Genomic DNA, 19,490 nt, shown 5'->3' with positions numbered 1-19,490 from the left:
TCTAAACCACCCCTGACAGAACTTGAGGCCGTTTCTTCTTGTCCTATTGCCTGTTACCTGGAAGAGACTGACCCCCACTTCGCTACAACCTCCTTTCAGGCAGTTGTAGAGAGCGAAAAGGTCTCCCCTCAGCCTCCTTTCCTCCAGGCTAAACAGCCCCAGCTCCCTCAGCTGCTCCTCGTAAGACCTGCGCTCCAGACCCCTCACCAGCTTCATTGCCCTTCTCTGGACACACTCCAGAATCTCAATGTCTTTTTTGTAGTGAGGGGCCCAAAACTGAACACAATACTCAAGGTGCAGCCTCACCAGTGCCAAGTATAGGGGTACAATCACTTCTCTAGTCCTGCTGGCCATGCTATTTCTGATACAACAGCATTCTGATGCTGTTGGCCTTCATGGCCACCTGGGCACACTGCTGGCTCATATTCAGCCGGCTGTCAACCAACACCCCCAGGTCCTTTCCTGCCGGCCAGCTCTCCAGCCACTCTTCCCCAATCCTGTAGCGCTGCATGGGGTTGTTGTGACCCAAGTGCAGGACCCGGCACTCGGCCTTGTTGAATCACTACAAATATTTATTGAATTGTTACTGCAAGAAAAGACAACAGCTACAGCACTAGAAGCGAGTCTCGCACATCAGACCATGTGGACATTCCTCAATTCACGACGCTCTGATAGCAATTTAGATGTCAGTGAAACTCGAAAAAGTTTGTAATTCCATTTGAGAGAAACCCTGTGTATGCTCTCCATTTTTTTTTTTCCTCTCTGATGTAAAGAAATAGGTACCAAACTTTGGCAATTCTTCCAAACACACCTTCTTGGCTTTTAATTGGAGAGAAAAAAACAAACAAACAAACAAACAAACAAAACCCCAACCACAAGCAACATGGCATTTGTAAAGCCCCGAATATTTAGTCAGAGAAGTTAGAAGAAGAATATTGGTTGGAGAAGTATTCTATATCCTGGCTTACTCAGAATGCTTCTCCTATGGACAGGATTTAATTTGGGTTTCTTCAACTATTGCTCACAGTACTGTGTTAAATGTCTTTGAAATGTCTGTCCTTCCCCTGGTGCTACATCAGAAGAGGTTTTAGCAAACACAGAGTTGCTAGAATAATTTAGGTAAAGACATGTGTGGCCTGAAAAAGTTAAGAACTGCTGTTCTTATATATTTATGTTCCCAGATACTCTAAGATCAAGTATTGAAACATTAGGAGAGTCTAAACAGAAGCTGCAAGGGGAAATCATTGACCTGGCAGACAGGCAATTTGTGCACCGCATATTGCGAGGGAGTCCAGTATGAAATGTACGCAAGCCTTTATAAGATTGATCACAGCAGTTAATGTATGTCGTGGTGAGATTTATAACTTCCTTTCTGTCCTCCACAGGCCAATGCAGTTGGTGGTAATGCTAAAACTGGGTAAAAGTTTTTGGAAAAGAATTACCCAGAAGAAACTACAGGAGCTCAAAAGGACACCACTGAATTAGCAAGCAACTTTGCTAAAAAGTAATCCAGTACCAAGCACATGATAAATGCTTTAAGAAAAGCTTGGGCTTCTTCCCTTCATGAAAACGTGAAATGCTTGGTAAGTATACTTGTTTTAATTATTTCATTGTATGCTATGCTGTGAAATCTGGTGGAAAAAAACCATTGAACTTGCTATAATAAGGAGAAACCAGCCACAACAGGTATGTGTTAATGACTTTATAGGAAACGAGTATACAACTGGTATACAAAATCTCACAAAAATTATTCCAGGTGACACCTGTGCATTCAAGTTGATGTATGAAATCTCCCCTAACATCTGGTGGTACAACGTTAGGTGACTTTTGTAGTGTCTCTGTAGATTGATAGTGCTGGGAGCTATAGTGATTGCTGCTAATTTATAGTAGCGTAAGACACTGTTGGGAACGATTCATGCAAGAAGCAGTGTAGGAAGGTGTATGGCAACATGCTACTTGTGTGGGTTGTATAAGACATTATCATTGTCTTTGAAAATGATGAAAATGATAGCAATGTTTTATCCTGTAGTGATCCTTATCGCAGTGTTTCTGACATGCTGTGGTCTCTTCATAGCTTAATAGCTTCTGTTTCTATCACAAGTGGAAAATACAGGCTTTAGAGTATATGCAAAAATATACATTAAAAATATTATTGGAGTACAGTATTTTCATTTTTTTGGAGCAGTTACTTTAACACTTACAACGTAGTACAAGGTATTGCCAGCAGGTCGAGGGAGGTGATCCTTCCTCTCTGCTCAGCACTGGGGAGGCCACACCTGGAGTGCTGGGTCCAGTTCTGAGCCACCCAGCACAAGAGGGACATGGACATACTGCAGAGTGTGCAGTGAAGGGCCCCGAAGATGATGAGGGACTGGAGCATCTCTCCTATGAGGAAAGGCTGAGAGACCTGGGACTGCTCAACCTGGAGAAAAGAAGACTCAGGGATATTATGAATGTCTATAAATACCCAAAGGGAGGATGCTAAGTGGATGGAGCCAGGCTGTTGTCAATAGCGCCCAGTGGCAGGACCTGAGGTAACGGGCACAAATGGAAACACAGGAGGTTCCCTCTGAGCACCAGGAAATACTTTTTTTTTTTTTAATGTGGTGGTGACTGAGCACTGGGACAGGTTGCCCAGAAAGGTTGTGGAGTCTCCATCCTTAGAGATATTTGTAAGTTGTGTGGACATTGTCCTGGGCAACTGGTTCTAGGTGGCCCTCCTTGGGCAGGAAGGGGTCGGACCAGAGGACCTCCAGAGGTCCCTTCCAACCTCAGCCGTTCTGTGAGTCTGTGATAGTTGGTGGGGAAAAAAACTCATCATGTTTTGGGGTTTGTGTTTTGTTTTTCTTTGTTTTCCTCCAATAAGAGAGAAGGGGTGGATTCAAATTTACCTGGCCTAACTACAGGTACCTAGGGCTTCCTACTGACTGACTCTAGGCCTTCAGCTTGAATAACAAATTTTAACGAATGTGTGCTTTGAAATTCAGTGTGCGTTTCATCTCTCGAGTGACTGTGACTTGGATGTTTAGGAAAACAGCACAGAGAAAATGGGAGAAGGAGCAACATGTAAACACACTTTACCAAATATGTGAAGAAGTTAAGCAATTCATTTGCCTTGCATTAATGCTTTTGACATTAATTAGGCTATTTTTTTTGTTTTAACATTTGCTCAAAGTTTAAAATATCTCTCTGCCCCTTCAAATATGTGAACAGGGTAGGGGGAGAGGAAGAATAAAATCTTGATCTTTTTACTATTCACCAAAAGAAGTAAAAAGATAAATCCAGGTGTTCTTTTTCAGGCACTTTCTTATTTTTGATTAAGTAAGCCAGCCTGCTTGAAACATCCATGGAACTAAAAGAATGCAGCAAGACTGCAGTTACAGGGTCAGAAATCATATTTCTGTGCTGTTATGCCTTGTGTGTGTTAAGGGATAATCAAATTACAAATTCCCAGTGGATGGCCAACAGTTCAGCTGAAAATCATGCACCTGCTTAATCCAAGATGATACGCAAGCACAGGGAGGTGGAAATTAAACGCATCACTACAGCAATAGTTTCCTACAACATGATACTTCTGAGGATGAAGGAAAACAGGGACACAACCCTGCCCTTTGAAGGAGAATTCATGATTTGCCCTAATGAAACTGATTTGCTATGTCCTTTTTCTAGTCAGTAGTGGATTTTTTTGGTTTGGGTTGGGTTTGGGTTGGTTTTTTTTTTTTCCTAGGGAAAAAATAACTGTGCTGTAGGCTTATTTCCCCAACAAAGTTGGAATACTCACCAGAGTGTTAATTCTTCTGTGTTCTGTTTTCTTTTAGAAATAAAAATTTCTAATACCTGGCATAACTACCTATGTGTTTATAAAATGCTGATGAGCACAATTAAATATAGTACATTTTTTAAAAAAATTTTGGAAAGTACCTAACGGTGTATAGATCCAACTGACACCTGAGCTTGTTTAATACTAGGGCACAGCATGAAAGAATAGGAAAACATCCTATGTGCTACAACAGAATTCCAGTCTCTGTTTAAGGAGCTAGGTGAACATGAACACCAGTTTTAATTTGTCTGTAGTTGGATTTCAGATTTTACTGGCATAGTTTGTGTTACAGCTTTCGCTCAGCTTTATTGTGGCTGGTGTTAAGTGGTGGGAGAGGGATGCAGCACAGGTTAGCCCCTCTGCGAACTCCACTGTTGGTTGCCAGCAGTCTCTTAATTCACCATCATCTGATTTATAAGTCTGATTCTGACTGTTTGCATCGCTTTGAAATGCTTTACCAATATTTGGCAGCACAATTTTTGCTATGGAACATAACTAAATAGATTGTAGCATCACAATTGGAAATCAGTGGTATTAATCACTTTGTCTTACACAGATTTGCAGTGCAAAAGATATTGAAATTCATGTTGCAGAAATGGAGAAGGGAAAAAGCATATGAAAAGAAAAAGAGAAAAAATACCTAAATTGCAAAAAAATTATGATGGCTGTTATAATGTTTTTGAAGCTCTAAGAGGCAGTAATTGTCTACAGTGCAAAGAGTTGCTGAATGGATTTGATTCTTCCTAAGCTGAGCTCTGTAGTTTTCCTGAAACTTTCTAGAGCTACAGCTGTGCTAAACTCAATATGCTTGTTCATCCTGCACTGTGCAAAGAGGCATATATTCACAGACTCACAGAATGGTCAGGGTTGGAAGGGACCTCTGGAGATCATCTAGTCCAACCCCCCTGCCAGAGCAGGGTCACCTACAGCAGGTTGCACAGGAACATGTCCAGGTGGGTTTTGAATGTCTCCAGAGTTGGAGACTCCACCACCTCTCTGGGCAGCCTGGGCCAGTGCTCTGCCACCCTCCAAGTAAAGAAGTTCCTCCTCATGTTTAGATGGAACTTCCCATGTTCAAGTTCGTGCCCATTACCTCTTGTCCTGTCCCCGGGCACCACTGAAAAGAGCCTGGCCCCATCCTCCTGACACCCACCCTTTAAGTATTTATAAGTGTTGACAAGATCCCCCCTCAGTCTTCTTTTTTCCAGACTGAAGAGACCCAAATCCCTCAGCCTTTCTTCACAAAAGGCTGTTCCAGTCCCCTAATCATCTTGGTAGCCCTTTTGGTTTTTTTTTTGTTTCTTGCACATATATTTGCCACAATAGTTATGCACGCATTTTCCAGGACATGATGATTTCCCTGGTTAGTGTTGGTACAAGATACATAAAATCTGTCAGAACCAGCCCCGCCCCCCCTTTTTTTTACCCTTTTCTACTGTAACTTTTTGCAAAAGGGATAATTACTGCTCAGTGGTATTAAGAGTCCAGTAAAGTTCTGATTTGTGTTCTGTTTTGTTTACTGAGTGTTGCAACACTGTACGTTATTAATGAAAAATAGATTAGCAATGTCACTTTACATAATACTGTACTATTATAGGCCACTGCAGCTTCAGTGATAAAACTGCTTTCTTTTAGTGTATTTTACCAGATAGCGAGTGGTATCCAGTATGACGTCTTAATACAGTTATATAATTCTTAAAATATTAAGTCTTAGATCCCATTGGGTTTTTATACTCTCCATTTTCCATTGAGAATATATTTGTACCTGATGGCTCAGGCCTTAACACTGTGAATCTTTTTTGCAGAGGCATTTTACCTGTACCTATTTCCTGTTACTGTATATTTTCAGCTATGCATTTCTATTGCTTGTGCCCATTCCTCCCTCCTTTCTCCCTCTGTTCACTTAGCCTTCTGATCTTTCTTCCTCACTTAAAGCCTAGTTTGTGAAGTGCGTGTGCTTCCCTGACCTTCCCCCTTCACCAGATCACTTCTGTGGCTTCAAGATGTAGCTTTGGGTTCCCCAAACCAGCAGGAACTGCAGTTACAGATCCAGATGGGATTTCCTCTGCTGGGACTTAACATGCCTCACCGTATGGATAAGCTCCACGTTCAGTTAGCTCTTGTTATTAGTAACTCAGTATAGTCAACCAAGCTTTATCGCTTAGAACCATAGGATCATAGAATTGTTCAGGTTGGAAGGGACCTTAAAGATCATCCAGTTCCAACCCCCCTGCCATGGGCAGGGACACCTCCCACTAGACCAGGCTGCTCAACGTCCCGTCCAGCCTGGCCTTGAACGCTTCCAGGGATGGGGCATCCACAACGTATGCCCAGTTCTTTTGTTGTACCTTCCTGTTGTACTTTTAATATTTTATAAGGTTTTGAAGCTGCAGTGTATTGTATCTCACGGAATGCAGTTTGACTTATTTATGTAAGTGTAATGTTTGGCATCTGTCACCTGAATGTCTAAAAGAAAGAGGCACCTCTGTAAAAGATCATCACTCAAGACAGAAAAAAAAGGGGAGACTGGAACACTGACTATAAATTTAGAAAAAAACCCCAAAAACTCTACTCGAATCACCAGTTTAATGTAGAGGTGTGGTTTCTGAGGATATTAAATAGCCAGTGGTGATTTCACGTGATAGTTTTCATCACTAACTAAATTCACACTTGCAACTGTATTCCCATTACTTAATCTTTTTGGCCATATCTTCTCTTTCTGCTTTTCCAGCTAGCTCATTCTCACTTTTTTTAGTTGTGTGTGAAATTTTCTATTCCCTGATTTTTACTGCTCTTATCTACACTATCTTGTTTCTTTCAGCATCTTTTCCTGAAGAGCTAGTATTCTTTGTTACTATTTAACATGTTTCATGGTAAGCTTTTCATTTTTCCCATTGAAATGAACTATTTTAACTAATAAGATTAAATCTTCACACATATTTCTTCCCCTCATGTTGCAGTTACATGCTTAAGTTAATTCTGTAGTGCTGCCAAGTCTCTGTCATTTAAGAAAAGCTTAAGGCAAATATTACAAGTTTCTCATTCCAGCTAATTTGCCGGTTGTGTTTAATTGATGATTTATCAATCTGAGAGAATATATAACTTTTGTAAAAAGGATCACTGACAGATTAAAAACCCTGAAGCATATTAGATGGATTTTATAGGGTTGTTAGGACACTAAAACTGAAGTGTTGGATGTGAAACTGATGTAAGATGTGAGGACTTTATAAAGATCTGTCTTTGGGAGAGTTAAGGGCTGCTCTCTGGACAGGAATTTTGGAGTTGGTTTGTGTTTTAAATATAGTTTATAACCTAATAGCTCCTGGGAAGGAAATCTGAACTGTTTGCAGTAACGCTTTCCTCTGTCCGGAAGGTAAAGAAGATGTTTCTACATGAATATCAGATGAGTCCATTCATGGGTTATTTGAAGTAGAAAAGCAGGTCAGTTCTCCAAGGCTGGAAATTCGTGGAGTGAGCAGCTAGATATATCTTCAGCTGACTTTGAAAAGCAGTACCATATTTATCAGTATGTCCTGGACAAGGTCTTCAGGAAAAAAGCTGTAGACAAGAATGATGACTTAATTCAAAGTTTTTCAATGCATTCAATGTTTTTTTGGTAGTAGCAGTCACACAAGAAAATAAAGATTAAAAATCACAAAGCTCCAGGTGGTGACAAAAATAACTTTCCTTACATGTACTGTAATCTGTTCAGTTATGAAAATAGCTTTAAAATTCCAGATTCTTTGTTCCTTGTTATTCTGACTGACTCTTTGCATTTCTTTTACTCTCGGTAATGAAGACTGCATGCTGGTAATATTAAAGTCCTCTATTACAACGCGTGTTTTTTTTCCAGTGTGAAAAAAGGAACCCTTTCTTTTATTCCCTGTGCAGTTTCATGGAACGATGGGTGCATCTGCTTTGTTTGGAGAGGACACTTATGTCACCTTAACTTAGCCCGGTATTTTTTTTAAGATACACATATTGCTAAATCTTATGGGCTTTGTTCAGTGTTTTTTTTTCTCTTTATTATCATTGTGCTATACCTTTTCCTGCGTTGTCTTTCATATAATTTCCTTTGCTCCTTTTGCAGTGTCCGTATGTTTTTCTCTCGCTATCCTGTATTTTCTGCTTCCTCTTTGCACACTCTGCTGTCTTGCAGCTTTACTGCGTATGCTTGTCTTCTTCAGCTGTTTTTTTTTGTGTCTTGGAGATGCTTTCACCCCTGAGTCTCAGAGATTCCTTCAGAAGTTGAATGGCCCCATGAAGAGAAAAACTTGGTCTTAAGTCATAAGCCAACTCCGTTCTCCTTGAAGTCCAAGAACAGTGGGCAGTGTGCCTTCCCTTGCGTCCTGCTCCTTCTGCCAGCCATCACTGTTGGTCTTTGCAGGAACTGAAGTTTCCCTGTCTGCTGGTCTCCGAGCATCCTTTGGCACATGGGAGGTAACCCACTCTACCCAGGTTGTCACTCTGTGTGCGTTAAGACAGCTTCATGTGTATAAGAAGGGATGTAATTTGCTCAGACTTGGCAGAGCTCTAAGGTGTTAGAACCTCCCTCTGGTGTTGTGCCATCGCCTCCTCTTCCAACGTCTTCTTAGCCCGCTCTTATACTTGGAAACAGTGACCATTGCTGCTGCCGCCTCTTTGGGATTTCAGGCTGTTGTTTGGCACGCTGAGAGCTGAGGCGAGGCAAGAGCTGCGGTGATGAGGGAGAGGGGATGCTGCGTGAGAGAGCAAATACCGTGTTTGGACCCTAAATAGGGTTTTTCTGTGTTCTTAAGTATAGGCTTCTGTAGCACTCTGTTTCTCACCTGGTCTGTTGCAAATGCAGGTGCGATAGCTGCGCTTTCTGCAATCCGTTAAAGCTACCGGTGTAACAATAGTGGTGAAAGCATGGGACAATGAACTTGACATGGAAAAGACTAAGGCACTTATTCAGCTAGTCCATGTGACTTCATGCCTGTTGTTACCTGTCCTAGTGGAGTTTGGGAGGGTACAGTTACCTGTGTTGTTACCACGCTGGAAATTAAGCTGTGGCTGTACGCTTTCAGTTCTCATCTGAAGCGCTTTCTGTTCTGTAGCTGTTTCAGCTGCTGCTGGCAGCATTTTAGAGCAGCAATACTGTGAAATCGAGCAAGGCTGTGAACGGAAATGGTCAAAGAGAGGAGCGTTTCCTTTGCTCCGGCGGTCTGACAAACCTGTAAGCAGCAGTGCATGGGACTACGTATCAGGGCATGGAAAACAGTTGTGTATTTTTTTGCATTCTGTTCATGTTTTATATGATTTTCAGTGTATCCTCAAGTATTAGAATTTCTTGTGTGCATTTCTACCTGATAAACATAGTTGCAAAGGATGCTTAATATGAGAGTAATTAAAATGAAAATAATTTTTTGCTCTCCTAACATTTTGTTGGACTTTGTGCTTTTCATACACATATAATGAACCATACACCAGGCCTTGGTTTTTGTAATCACTTACACTGCGCTCAGCTTGTGTAGATGAGCAGCAGGTCTCAAGTTTTTTGGGTAAAGAGAAGCACGTGCATAAGCTTTCTTCAGAAACCTCTTGAAATTTAGCCCAAACTTGGCTACGGTAAGTAAAAACCTCAAAACAGGATTACTGAAAGTCATGCTGATACCCTTATCAAATGAGCAAAAACCTTTAGTTTATTGAATTGTTTTTAAAAGGTATGTTGTGTGTTTCCTGTAAGGATGACGACTGCTTTGCAAGGGGAGGGAGTTGCATGTCCTTTCTTCAAATCGAGCCCTGGGCGTGAAGGTCGAATGAGACAACCTGGTCCCCTTCATCCTTACAGGTAGCCGCTGCTTTCGCCCTGCCAGACGGTTCAGCCCGGTCCTGAGCTGATGGCGAAGGGGGGGAACCTCTCGCACTTGCTGGAGCTCATTTTGTCGTTAAGGGAAGCCCCGAGGACACTTGCAGCCCCCAGGTACCCTCAGGGGCTTCCACCTCCGCAGCCATCACCCACGCTTCAGCTACGGGGCTCTGAGAGAGGACGGCAGCCGGGGATTGGCGGCCGCCAACTTTCTCCTCAGCGCCCACCCGGCCGGGGGAACCAACCCTCAGCGCCTGCGCGGCGTCCGCATGGCTCTGTAAACACGGCGGGCTCGCTGAGGGACAGCTCGCCGCGGCCGGGCGCGCTCTGAGGGGCGGGCGGGGCCGTGCTGGGCCGGGCGCCGCCGCAGTAGGGCCGCGCCGGCGGAGTGGGCCCGCCCTCCGCCCGTCCTCCTTTCCCTCCGCCCCGCCCTCCCTCCCGCCGCCGGCAGGGGAGGCCGGGTCGGGCGGGCCCACGTGCGCGGCGGCCGGCGGAGCGGGGCCACCATGTGTTTCCCCGATCGAGCCGCCTGCCGGGGCAGCGCCTGAGCGTCCCTGTCCGTCCCCCCCCCGCCCGCCATGCTGCGGGGCGGCGCGGGGCTCGACGCGACGCGGCCGCCCGTCCCCTCGCCGTCTCCTCCACCTCCTCCTCCATGAGCACCTCGGCGGCGGCCCCCGTCAGGCTGATGCCCGGCGGGCACCCGGAGCAGGCGGCCGCCGCCTCCGTCCCGCCCGCCGGGCTCCTCTGCGCCCCCGCCGCGGGCCCGGATCCCGACCGGGGCAGCCCCCCCGGCGAGGTGCCTGGCGGCCCGGCGCCCTCCGCCGACGCGCAACCGCCGCCGGGGCCGCGCCGGGCCGCCGCCCCCGTGGTGGCGCGGGTGGTCGCCCCCACGGGCCCGCGGCCGGTGGCGCCCAAGGGGCCGCCCACCGCCACCCTGCAGGTGCCGGCCAACTTCCAGCTGCCCCCAGGTGAGTGAGCCGCCGGGCTGCCCCGCTCCCGTGTCGCGACTTAACCTGGCATGTCGCGCTGCCCAGGTCGGGAGGGCGCGGGGTGGCAGCCGGCAGCCCCTCGCCCTGCCCTTGCGGCGGCGGGCGGGCAGGGCGGCGTGGGGTAGGTGGGGGCGGGACGGGAGCGGCAGCTGCCGGTGCCCCGCGGGGCTGTTTTCACGCGTGTGCCGAAAAGTTTAGGGCAAGTTGCTTTTCTGCCCCAAACTTCTAGGAATTGGGGGGGGGGAGTGTCTGTCTGGCGGGGCGTTGGGAACGTACACGGGTTTAAGGCATGTAACACTGGGGATGCTTATGGCATCCGAGGTGCTTATAGCGTATCTGGAGGATGGATCTGGAAGCCTCTGGATTAAGGCAACTTCTCACTTTGCTGGGCAGCACGAGGGGCGGCAGGACTAACCGAAAACTCCGTCGGCGAGTTACCTTAATTTGCGACTTGAAAAAGGCTAGTTGGGGCTTCCGTGGAACTTGGGCGAAGGGGTAACGCGGGGGAGCGTGAGCGTGGGTTAGCGGCTGCGGAGCGACTCCCACCTACGGTGCAAGTCATACAGCCCTCGCTCCCCCGCCAAGAATTGTTTTTCCCTGTTACATCCAGGCCGACGCGAACCGTTACGGAAACAAAATATTACCCTGCATAAGGAGCGTGATCTTAAAATTTCCTTATATGCTGCCCTTTGAAACGCTTTTTTTTCTATAAAGCAAACAGAGAGTTTAGAGAGGTGCCACCCTTACAGATGTACTTCCTATAGCGGCAAAGGAAACATCAATGTAGGAATTGCGTAGTGCTGATAAAGGTGGCTTAATACTTTGGATAGCAGCAGAGGGTTAGCCAGGGCTCCTACCTGCACTTGCTCACAAGAGGAAGAAGGAAGCTGCTGTTGGTCCTAAACTTCACACTCTTCACTGTCAGGCTGTATTTAAATACTTTTTAAAAAAAGAAAGTGACTTGGATTCCACTGGTCTTCTTGGTCTCGCTATATCGAGACCCCAAAGATATGTAATCACTTTATTGCTATTGTTGCTATCATTATTTCCTGACAGGACAGTTCCTTTGTTGGAGCATCTGTTGCAATTACTTGCAGGTAGGATGTTGCTTAAAAGGATGACTGGTTTTACATCAATTCTAGTGCTGCTTGTGCATATTTGATTTTTTCCCCCCTTTTTTCTTTCTTTTTTTCCTTTCTTTCCTCTTTTTTCCCCTGTATTTTTATCAAAGACATGCACCTCTCAAGGAAATATTTAATGCTAATGTAATTTTTAAAAATATTGTCTTTAATCACTAAGTTTCACTGTAGATTTCCCAGCACTTGCTTGATGCTATAATGTCTGGGTAGTCAGAAGTCAAGGATGAGTCTAAATCCTTGACAACTTTCCTCTGAAATGAACCATGATGGAAATATATATATATATTTTTTTTTTTTTTGTAGTGGAGCCCCTCAGATCTTCAGGTTCTAATATTTTTGCTTTCTGGAATGTATTAGCATTTAGTTAAACATCTTTCTGTGAAGGTGAATGCTCATGTGAGTTGCCTGTAGTTTGGGAACTACAAGTTAGCGAAACTTCAGTTTTTCCTAGTAGCTTGGGTTTGATTACATCAGGGTATCCTGATGAATGTCATCTGACTTGTATGGTGGCAGTAGGCAGATGTAACAAAAGTAATGTTACCCTTTAGTTGCATCAGCTTGTTTTCCTTGCTTCTGGGACAAGAAACAAGGCAAGCAGACTTTGTATTGTAAGTTCAGAGGTGCCGGTCCTGTGCAGCATTGTAAATTAACTGTATGGAGTCTAATGCTCCAGGAGGAGCGTAGAAGTTGTCATATTTCAAATGGATCAATGTTTCAGGGAAACTTGTCTAAATAATTGCCCTACTGACAATTTAAAAAAGCATTCTGGCTTGAGTAATTGTTAGTAATCTACCTCTGTCTTATATGTGATTTCAATTTTTGATGAATAATAAAATCATTCAGAAATTTAAATGCAAGGTGAATAGCATCAAATCTACAAGTGTTAATATCCTTAAAAAAGAAAGTGGAATAAACCACCAAATTCTTAAGCTTGAAAAGTTTGTATTTCAAGTAAATTGCAAAATCTACCTGTGCAGGACAAGATACAGAAGAGAGAATGCACTTGGCTTTAAAATAACAGCGTTCAACCTGTGGCACCTTCTAAGAAAAATGCATACAGAAAGCATCCTCCCGCTGAGTTTCAAAGGGAGGTATTTGAACTGGCCTGTTCTGAGGGAGCCTGGGCAGCACTGCCCTTACTGCTCATCCTGAAGCGCTCGTGAACTGCTTGTGGCCAGGAGCAGGCATTGCTCCTGTGCTTCTACTGGGCTGCAGGAAGGAATGGCACCTCTGGAGCTATGTTGGCCACTGTGGCTTGTAGGGCAGTGGAGGTTCACAGAAGTAATGGATTTAGGCTGTTCTTTCTCTTCCATCCCTGCTTCCCCCTCCCTCTTGCCCAGAATAAAGCCAGGAGGTGGGAAATGCAGATGACCAGATCTGACTCCTCAGCTCTCTGAGCACGGATTGTCCCTCTTTCAAGTGCCACTTTTACCTGGTTACCCAGGACAGATCATTGAGCTTCACAAGTTCTCCAGATCTTGCAGGACCCAGGGTTGCTCATTAGTAACAAGGGTTTTTCATCACATTCCTACATTTTCCTCTACAAAGTGCTGGTTTTCAGCTGAGTAGCCAGCTGTTAGACCAGTGCTGGTACTCAAGGCCTTCCTCCTTCACCCTCACGATATCTCCTGTACTAGCAGTCAGGAGGTGTGAGTCCACCCCCGGCTTACAGCTGGCTACCTCTGGGGGTTTTAGCACGCAGTAGGATTCCAGTTGGGGACTGTGTCCTTTATGCACCTTCAGCTGGACAGATTCTGCCTTTAAGTTTGGTTGTGGAATTTTGACCTTGCATACCATCAGCTCTTAGACTGAATGACTGGGCTGCGTCTTCCTAAATGGAGGGAACTTGTATGATCTACCAAAGGGACCCTTCCTCAGTTGCCCTCTTTGTTGACAGGAACACGTTAGCAGCATTTCAGAAGGCTTTGCATGTAGCAGTCCATGGGACTGGCAGAGAGCAGACCAGCATGGCGAGTGTGCTACTGCCTCAGACCTCAGCTCTGCTGGTTGAGTGGTCTGTGCTGATGCTTTCAAAACTGCAGATGTCTCGTGTCATGGACCATCTGCTTAACAAGAAATGTTAACTTGAGCTTAATGTTGAGGGGGGAAAAATGGTTGGGCTGTGCTGTTAACAGGAGGAAATAGTTAAAGGCTTGTGAAGAGCAAGGAGTGACAAGGTTTCCATGGGCCATGACAAATGTCTGTAGCTCACCTTAGTGTCTCTGTGCCCCACACTGCTTTGGAGAAATGGAAGGTGGAAAAAGAGCATAAAAATAACAAGGAGAATGTTGTTACTTGGTTTCCTTTCTTCTTTACTTTTATTGAATTTAGTTTTTTGTCACTTCTGTGTCTACTCTTGTGGCTTTCATTCTACCCCTGGCGTGCCTGTTACAGGCAGCCATTGAAAGGGCAATTACAAGATGTATCTGCTTCTCTTGTGGAGGGATGAAAAAATACAGAACTCAACCGGATGCTAGGGATCCTCAGTTGTTACCTTAGGATCTGCTTACAGCAGAAATCTCTTCACAAAGCTTGTCTGATGCCACTGCTGCTGGTTACAGGGTTATGACAGCAGCTATCAGCACTCTTCACTGTAGCATCAGCTGCCTCCGCTATGGGTATTTCTGTTTTGTGCATTCTGTTCTTGCTAATACCAATGTCCCTGAACAAGTATGGTGTCAGCAAAGAGAAGTTGCCCCAAGCCTGCCTTAATTTGCAGTAGTAAGCTGGTGCAAGGCATGGCTGCCTTATAAAGTTTCCTTTGGACTTGACTTGGAGGGGAATGGCAGCAGGTACAGGTTCTTGCTTTCTGTTTGCAGCTCAGTTTTTTTTTTTTTTCACTTGGATGTTTTGGCTTGTGCCTGGCAGGTTCTCTGCTGCCTACAGCTTATCTAGGCTGATAGTGGGTGACTGTTCAGAAAGTGCAACCACTGTTCATGGCGGGTGGCCAGGGCTGCATGGCAAGAGGCAGGCAGTCAGTGTGCGGACACCTGTGGGTGGGAGGGAGAGAGCTGATGCAGGGATCCCAAAACTGCTATATGGGGTGGTACAGAGCCTGATCTTGTTGGGTTTCTCTTAACTGGATAGAGAAACTAAGGTAACCTGAAAGAGGTAAGGGCTCGTAAACATATCTGGATGCTGCCACCTTCTGCTGTTGAAGTTGGCCTAATATCTTTCAAGCACAGTACTCTGAGTCTCCCTCTTCAAGTTGTTGTTTCTTGGTTGTAAAACCAGATAAGGAATTTGATATTTTCACATTTGCATCTGGTCCTTCACTTTGGAATAGGAGGAAGTGCTCATTTTAAAATACTACTTAGTTTATATTTTGTTACGGTTGGAGGAGTCTATCCAAAGATTCCTTGTTTCAACGAGACAAAAAAATCTAGATTCCTTCAAAGTCTGCAGTTTCTGGATGCTGATAATCTCATGAAGTCTGAGCATAATCCTGGTGCTGTAGGACAACTAGTTGGGGCTAATTAATACATGGTTGCAACCTTTTATATCCCAACAGTGTCCTCATTTTAGCGGGTTTATCAGGATGTATTTGCAAACTTCTCTCTTCACAGTGGGCGATACCAGTCAACTTTTTCTGAGGAGGGGTCAGCAAAGCTTTGGCAGACTTGAGGAGCTAAGTCAAACTTTAAAAATAGTGAGTAAATGTCTTCTGCTGTAAGCAGTAGACATTTCAGCTGCTGTGTAAGACTTGATTTTGCTTTCAGGACTGAATGTGTCTAGCAAAACAATGCCTTCATATCATTAAATGCACAGCCCTGTGGGGATTATGATTTAAGCCTTGGCAGAAGATATAAAGCTAACTTCTAGATTTATGGTTTTCACAAACAAAACAGATGCCTTCTGAATACTGAAGCACTGAAATATGATGCTCAGTAAAATTAATGTTAAATGCTGTTGAGATTTTACAGTCAATTGGAGTGTATTGCAAAGAATTACAGCTACAGATTGGTGAATAGTAAACTTGTGTTTTTATCCTTAGAAGAGAGAGAATGTGAGCATGGCTTCTGTTGCTTCTGCAGTATTTAAAAGACCTCTCAGTTTGTAGCAGTAAAAATAGCATCATACACAAACAAGTGACAGCTGGAAGAAATACTAATTATATTTCAGTATTCTTTTCCCAAAGATGCTGAAAAAGTAGGTAAGCTCATGAGTTGTTATTTTGAGTAGTCTGTAACACTAGATTTTTTCAAGTGGTCTTAGAGAACCAAGTATTTGTCATGCCTGTGCTTAGTGGGTAGGATTGTATGTTACAGTTTTGCTGTAAGTTGCAAAGCTTCTGAAAACTATCAAAGATGAATAATTTGTACTGCTCTAACCACTTAAACAAAAACCAAAGCCAAGTACTTTTTTTGGAATTCTTTTTGCATGAAGCTACTTCTCTGAAAACTGTGATAATTTCAGAAGAAAAATGGGTATAATTTGCAAAGTGGAAAAGATGACAATAGACATTTCTAAGTGACTTGGTATTCAAATTGTCAGGATTAAGGTCTGTTCTGCCATCTGGGTCACCTTTAGAATGAAGTCCACTACTGGATCTTTTCCACTAGTGTCTTGAAGTGGAAAAAAAATGGTGGAATGAGGTGGAATGTCTCTGATCACAACTGAAGCCATGTAAAAAAATGGCAGCAGGTGGAATATTCTTGTTGCCAACAAGCAAATCTAGGGTGTGTTAAGGCTGGAGAACTCGTGAAGCTCAGTGATCTTACTGGGGTGATTTGGTGAACTAAGAACAGTCAGATATTATGGTGGCACTTGGTTTTCATAGCTCATGTTTGCAGACCTCTTCTAGTGCACACTTCCAGTTTGGTGGAGGCCGAAGAGATGCCTTTGTTAGTATCGGCTTCTCCTAGGAGTTGCCTGGGAAATCAAAGGTCTTTGTGTGGATGTCAGGCTAGGTTAACAGGTGGGTGAAACAGCATGCCCTGGTTGGCACAACACCTAAAGACTTTCACTTGCAGCTTCCCAAGTGCAGTTGCCATCTAGTTCGAAGCCAGGCCCAGATGACTGCTTGGTGGTGTATTACTGGGCAGTCTGCTTGGGGCAGCCAATGGTGTGTGTTGAAGGGGGCAAGTGTATTCAGAACACCTTTATATATGGCTTGTGTACTAGCAACTTGACAAATATCACACGGTTTTGGTGACAGTTTCCACAGTATCTGTGTAGACAGAAGGTAATACTTCCATGAAGGTTTTGCTGTCTTCTACAAGAATTTTTCTTTGCTCAATCCCACCTAGAGCAGGGTGGTAATCAGTGTTAAAATTCAGCATTAAGCCCTTGCTTGCCCTTCTGAAATAAGTGAAAATCCATCCAACAGAGTAGTGAATGTGTACTTTTAGAGGAATTCAACCTCCTGCTGGTCCCCATGTGAACACCAAGGAAACAAGTGTCCCATTGCAAAATTAATCTGGATTAATCGAGTTGGTTCTCCTCTTATTGAAATGAGACAGAGGTTTAATGGGGACTGATCTTGTCTTTTACTAGAAGTCTACCAAGACACCAGTTAATGCTTATAGCATCTCTTGGTTTAAAATTAAGATTCATACTTCAACACTCTGTAAATTTCAGATTTCTCTGTAACAGTTTAATAGCTCACAGTGTTCTAGAAATGGTAAGTGCAGGGTACTGGCATACCTTCTGGTCCTTAGAAAGCTCTGCTCTCTATATATATGACTGCAATGTGCTGAGCATCTAACTCGCTATTTAAAGAATTTAACTTCAGTGAATGCTAGGAGTACACAGCAAACTAGAAGAGGGTGTCGTGTATGGATTCAGTGCCTTTTCCAATGCAGTAGGAATTGTCTTTGTCTTGAAAATAGGGAAGTGTCACTTTGGCTCCTTTGAGGTACTATTTCACTGCCATCAGCTGAGTCCTCTGCAAATACTTGAAGCTCCTTCATGAAGTAACTTGTGTCCTGGAGAACTCAAGAAGAAGTCAGATCATCTTATCTGTAGACTATCCTGGAACTGTCTGATTACTCGGACAGGAGAGCAATCAAGCCTCAAGCAGCAAAGTTGCAAACCACAAAGATGAGATGGGGAAATGCTGGTTGGAAATGATCCCAATGCTGAAAGACATGGCCTGAGGACAAGAGCTAGATGTTCTCACGATATCAAATAAGACTCTGCTTGTGGAATGCAGCATTGGCTGGGAATCCCGTATGCCTACCCACAATAAAAACAAAAACGCTTGGGATTCAAGTGCAATAAATACACTTAGAATTTGAATAGAAACAGTAGTGCCATCTTGGAACAATGCCTAAAAAACATCTATGACCTGTCAGTTGTTTATAGCCCCTCCAAGAATCAATGCGATGTCCAGATTTTTTTTTAGATGGTTGGTATAGCCATCTGTTGTTTGTTGTAAGTAAAATGTATACTACCTTGCAACTGGGATGGTTATATTTTTGCATGAGAGTTCTACTAGAACTGTAAATTGCATGGATCTAAGTGTATTCTCAAGTAATGAAGCTCAACTGTGCGTGCAGTCGAGGAGGACTCTTAGCTCTAAAACGTGGGCCTGTATTCTGTGAAAAGGCATCAGCACTATGGGGGCCCAGTTGCTAGTCTGTTAAATAGTGATACCCATCTGGGCACCAAACTGCATTGATGAGCAGCTAGCCTCCGACAGCTTGGCTAAGACTTACTGATTACACAGTGTGTGAAACTCGGCTTCAGATTTTTGCATTTTTAGCACTTTGTGCCTAGTTCCTGCAGGAAGGGAGGGAGAGGGAACATTATTTAGACTAGGCAGCAAAGGGCTACCAAGATGACTAGGGGACTGGAACACTTCTCTTATGAGGAAAGGCTGAGGGATTTGGGTCTCTTCAGTCTGGGAAAAAGACAACTGAGGGGGGACCTTATCAATGCTTATAAATACTTAAAGGGTGGGTGTCAGGAGGATGGTTCCAGGCTCTTTTCAGTGGTGCCCAGTGACAGGACAAGAGGTAATGGGCACAAAGTTGAACATGGGAAGTTCCATCTCAACATGAGGAGGAACTTCTTTACTTGGAGGGTGGCAGAGCACTGGAACAGGCTGCCCAGAGAGGTGGTGGAGTCTCCTTCTCTGGAGACATTCAAAACCCACCTGGATGTGTTCCTGTGCAACCTGCTGTAGGTGACCCTGCTCTGGCAGGGGGGTTGGACGAGATGATCTCCAGAGGTCCCTTCCAACCCTGACCATTCTGTGATTCTGTGACTCTTCGGAAAGATACGTGGTGCCCATTATTCCAGACCATTTGAAACAACAGGTTATCAGTCTCTGCTTCATCCTGCCTAGATGAGATATCTTCATCCCTTTCCTGGCTCCCTCTGCATGGAAAGGCGGTGCCTGTACTGTATGTCTCAGGAGCTGGTGCCCACAGTTAGCACAGAACATTGCTAGAGAAAGGTTGGAGTTACTGGAGGCAGCAACCTTTGCTGGGGCTGTATGCCCCTTGAGCTGTTGATGTGACAGAGTGGTGGGTGCGTGGTGGTTTAAAAAGCTGCTCACAGCAGCCCAGGCAATCTGGGAAATGGTAATGCTAGTGAAACAGTGTTATCAACTGGACAGAGATGCCTGTGAGTAAGGCTAACCCCTGGTTTTGAAAAGGTGAGATGCGGTCAGACATCTGAGGTTGGTGCAACCTTAAAAGTTGTAGGCCAGAGCCTACAAGAATCTGCAGTGGGACATTTGTGCAGCTGGCAAAGGTGCGATCAGC

General features: G+C 44.5%; 1 protein-coding gene and 1 long non-coding RNA gene across 4 annotated transcripts in view; both read left to right on the top strand.

Moving 5' to 3' along the window:
• Positions 1-1,184: 1,184 nt before the first annotated feature.
• Positions 1,185-9,141, top strand: LOC128905183 (uncharacterized). The gene is made up of 4 exons (XR_008464764.1): positions 1,185-1,303; positions 1,386-1,583; positions 7,674-7,778; positions 8,031-9,141. It is a non-coding gene; the product is annotated as an uncharacterized LOC128905183 (long non-coding RNA).
• Positions 9,142-10,140: 999 nt separating this feature from the next.
• Positions 10,141-19,490, top strand: part of TAF4B (TATA-box binding protein associated factor 4b) — an 81,620-nt gene continuing 72,270 nt past the window's right edge. For 2 of the 3 annotated variants that reach the window (XR_008464990.1, XR_008464991.1), the window contains exon 1: positions 10,219-10,618. Coding sequence is in view for 1 of the 3 variants with exons in the window: in XM_054192342.1 (XP_054048317.1) it covers positions 10,303-10,618 (316 nt within the window). In the remaining 2 variants the exon portion in view is untranslated. Of the gene's footprint in view, positions 10,619-19,490 lie in introns of all 3 variants that reach the window. The other variant, XM_054192342.1, reaches the window with a different exon arrangement.

This window comes from Rissa tridactyla, chromosome 2 (genome assembly GCF_028500815.1).
Source record: "Rissa tridactyla isolate bRisTri1 chromosome 2, bRisTri1.patW.cur.20221130, whole genome shotgun sequence".
In the NCBI taxonomy this organism is placed as follows: Eukaryota; Metazoa; Chordata; class Aves; order Charadriiformes; family Laridae; genus Rissa; species Rissa tridactyla.
Note: the sequence above shows the minus strand (reverse complement) of the source record. Positions and strands in the feature narration are given on the sequence as shown.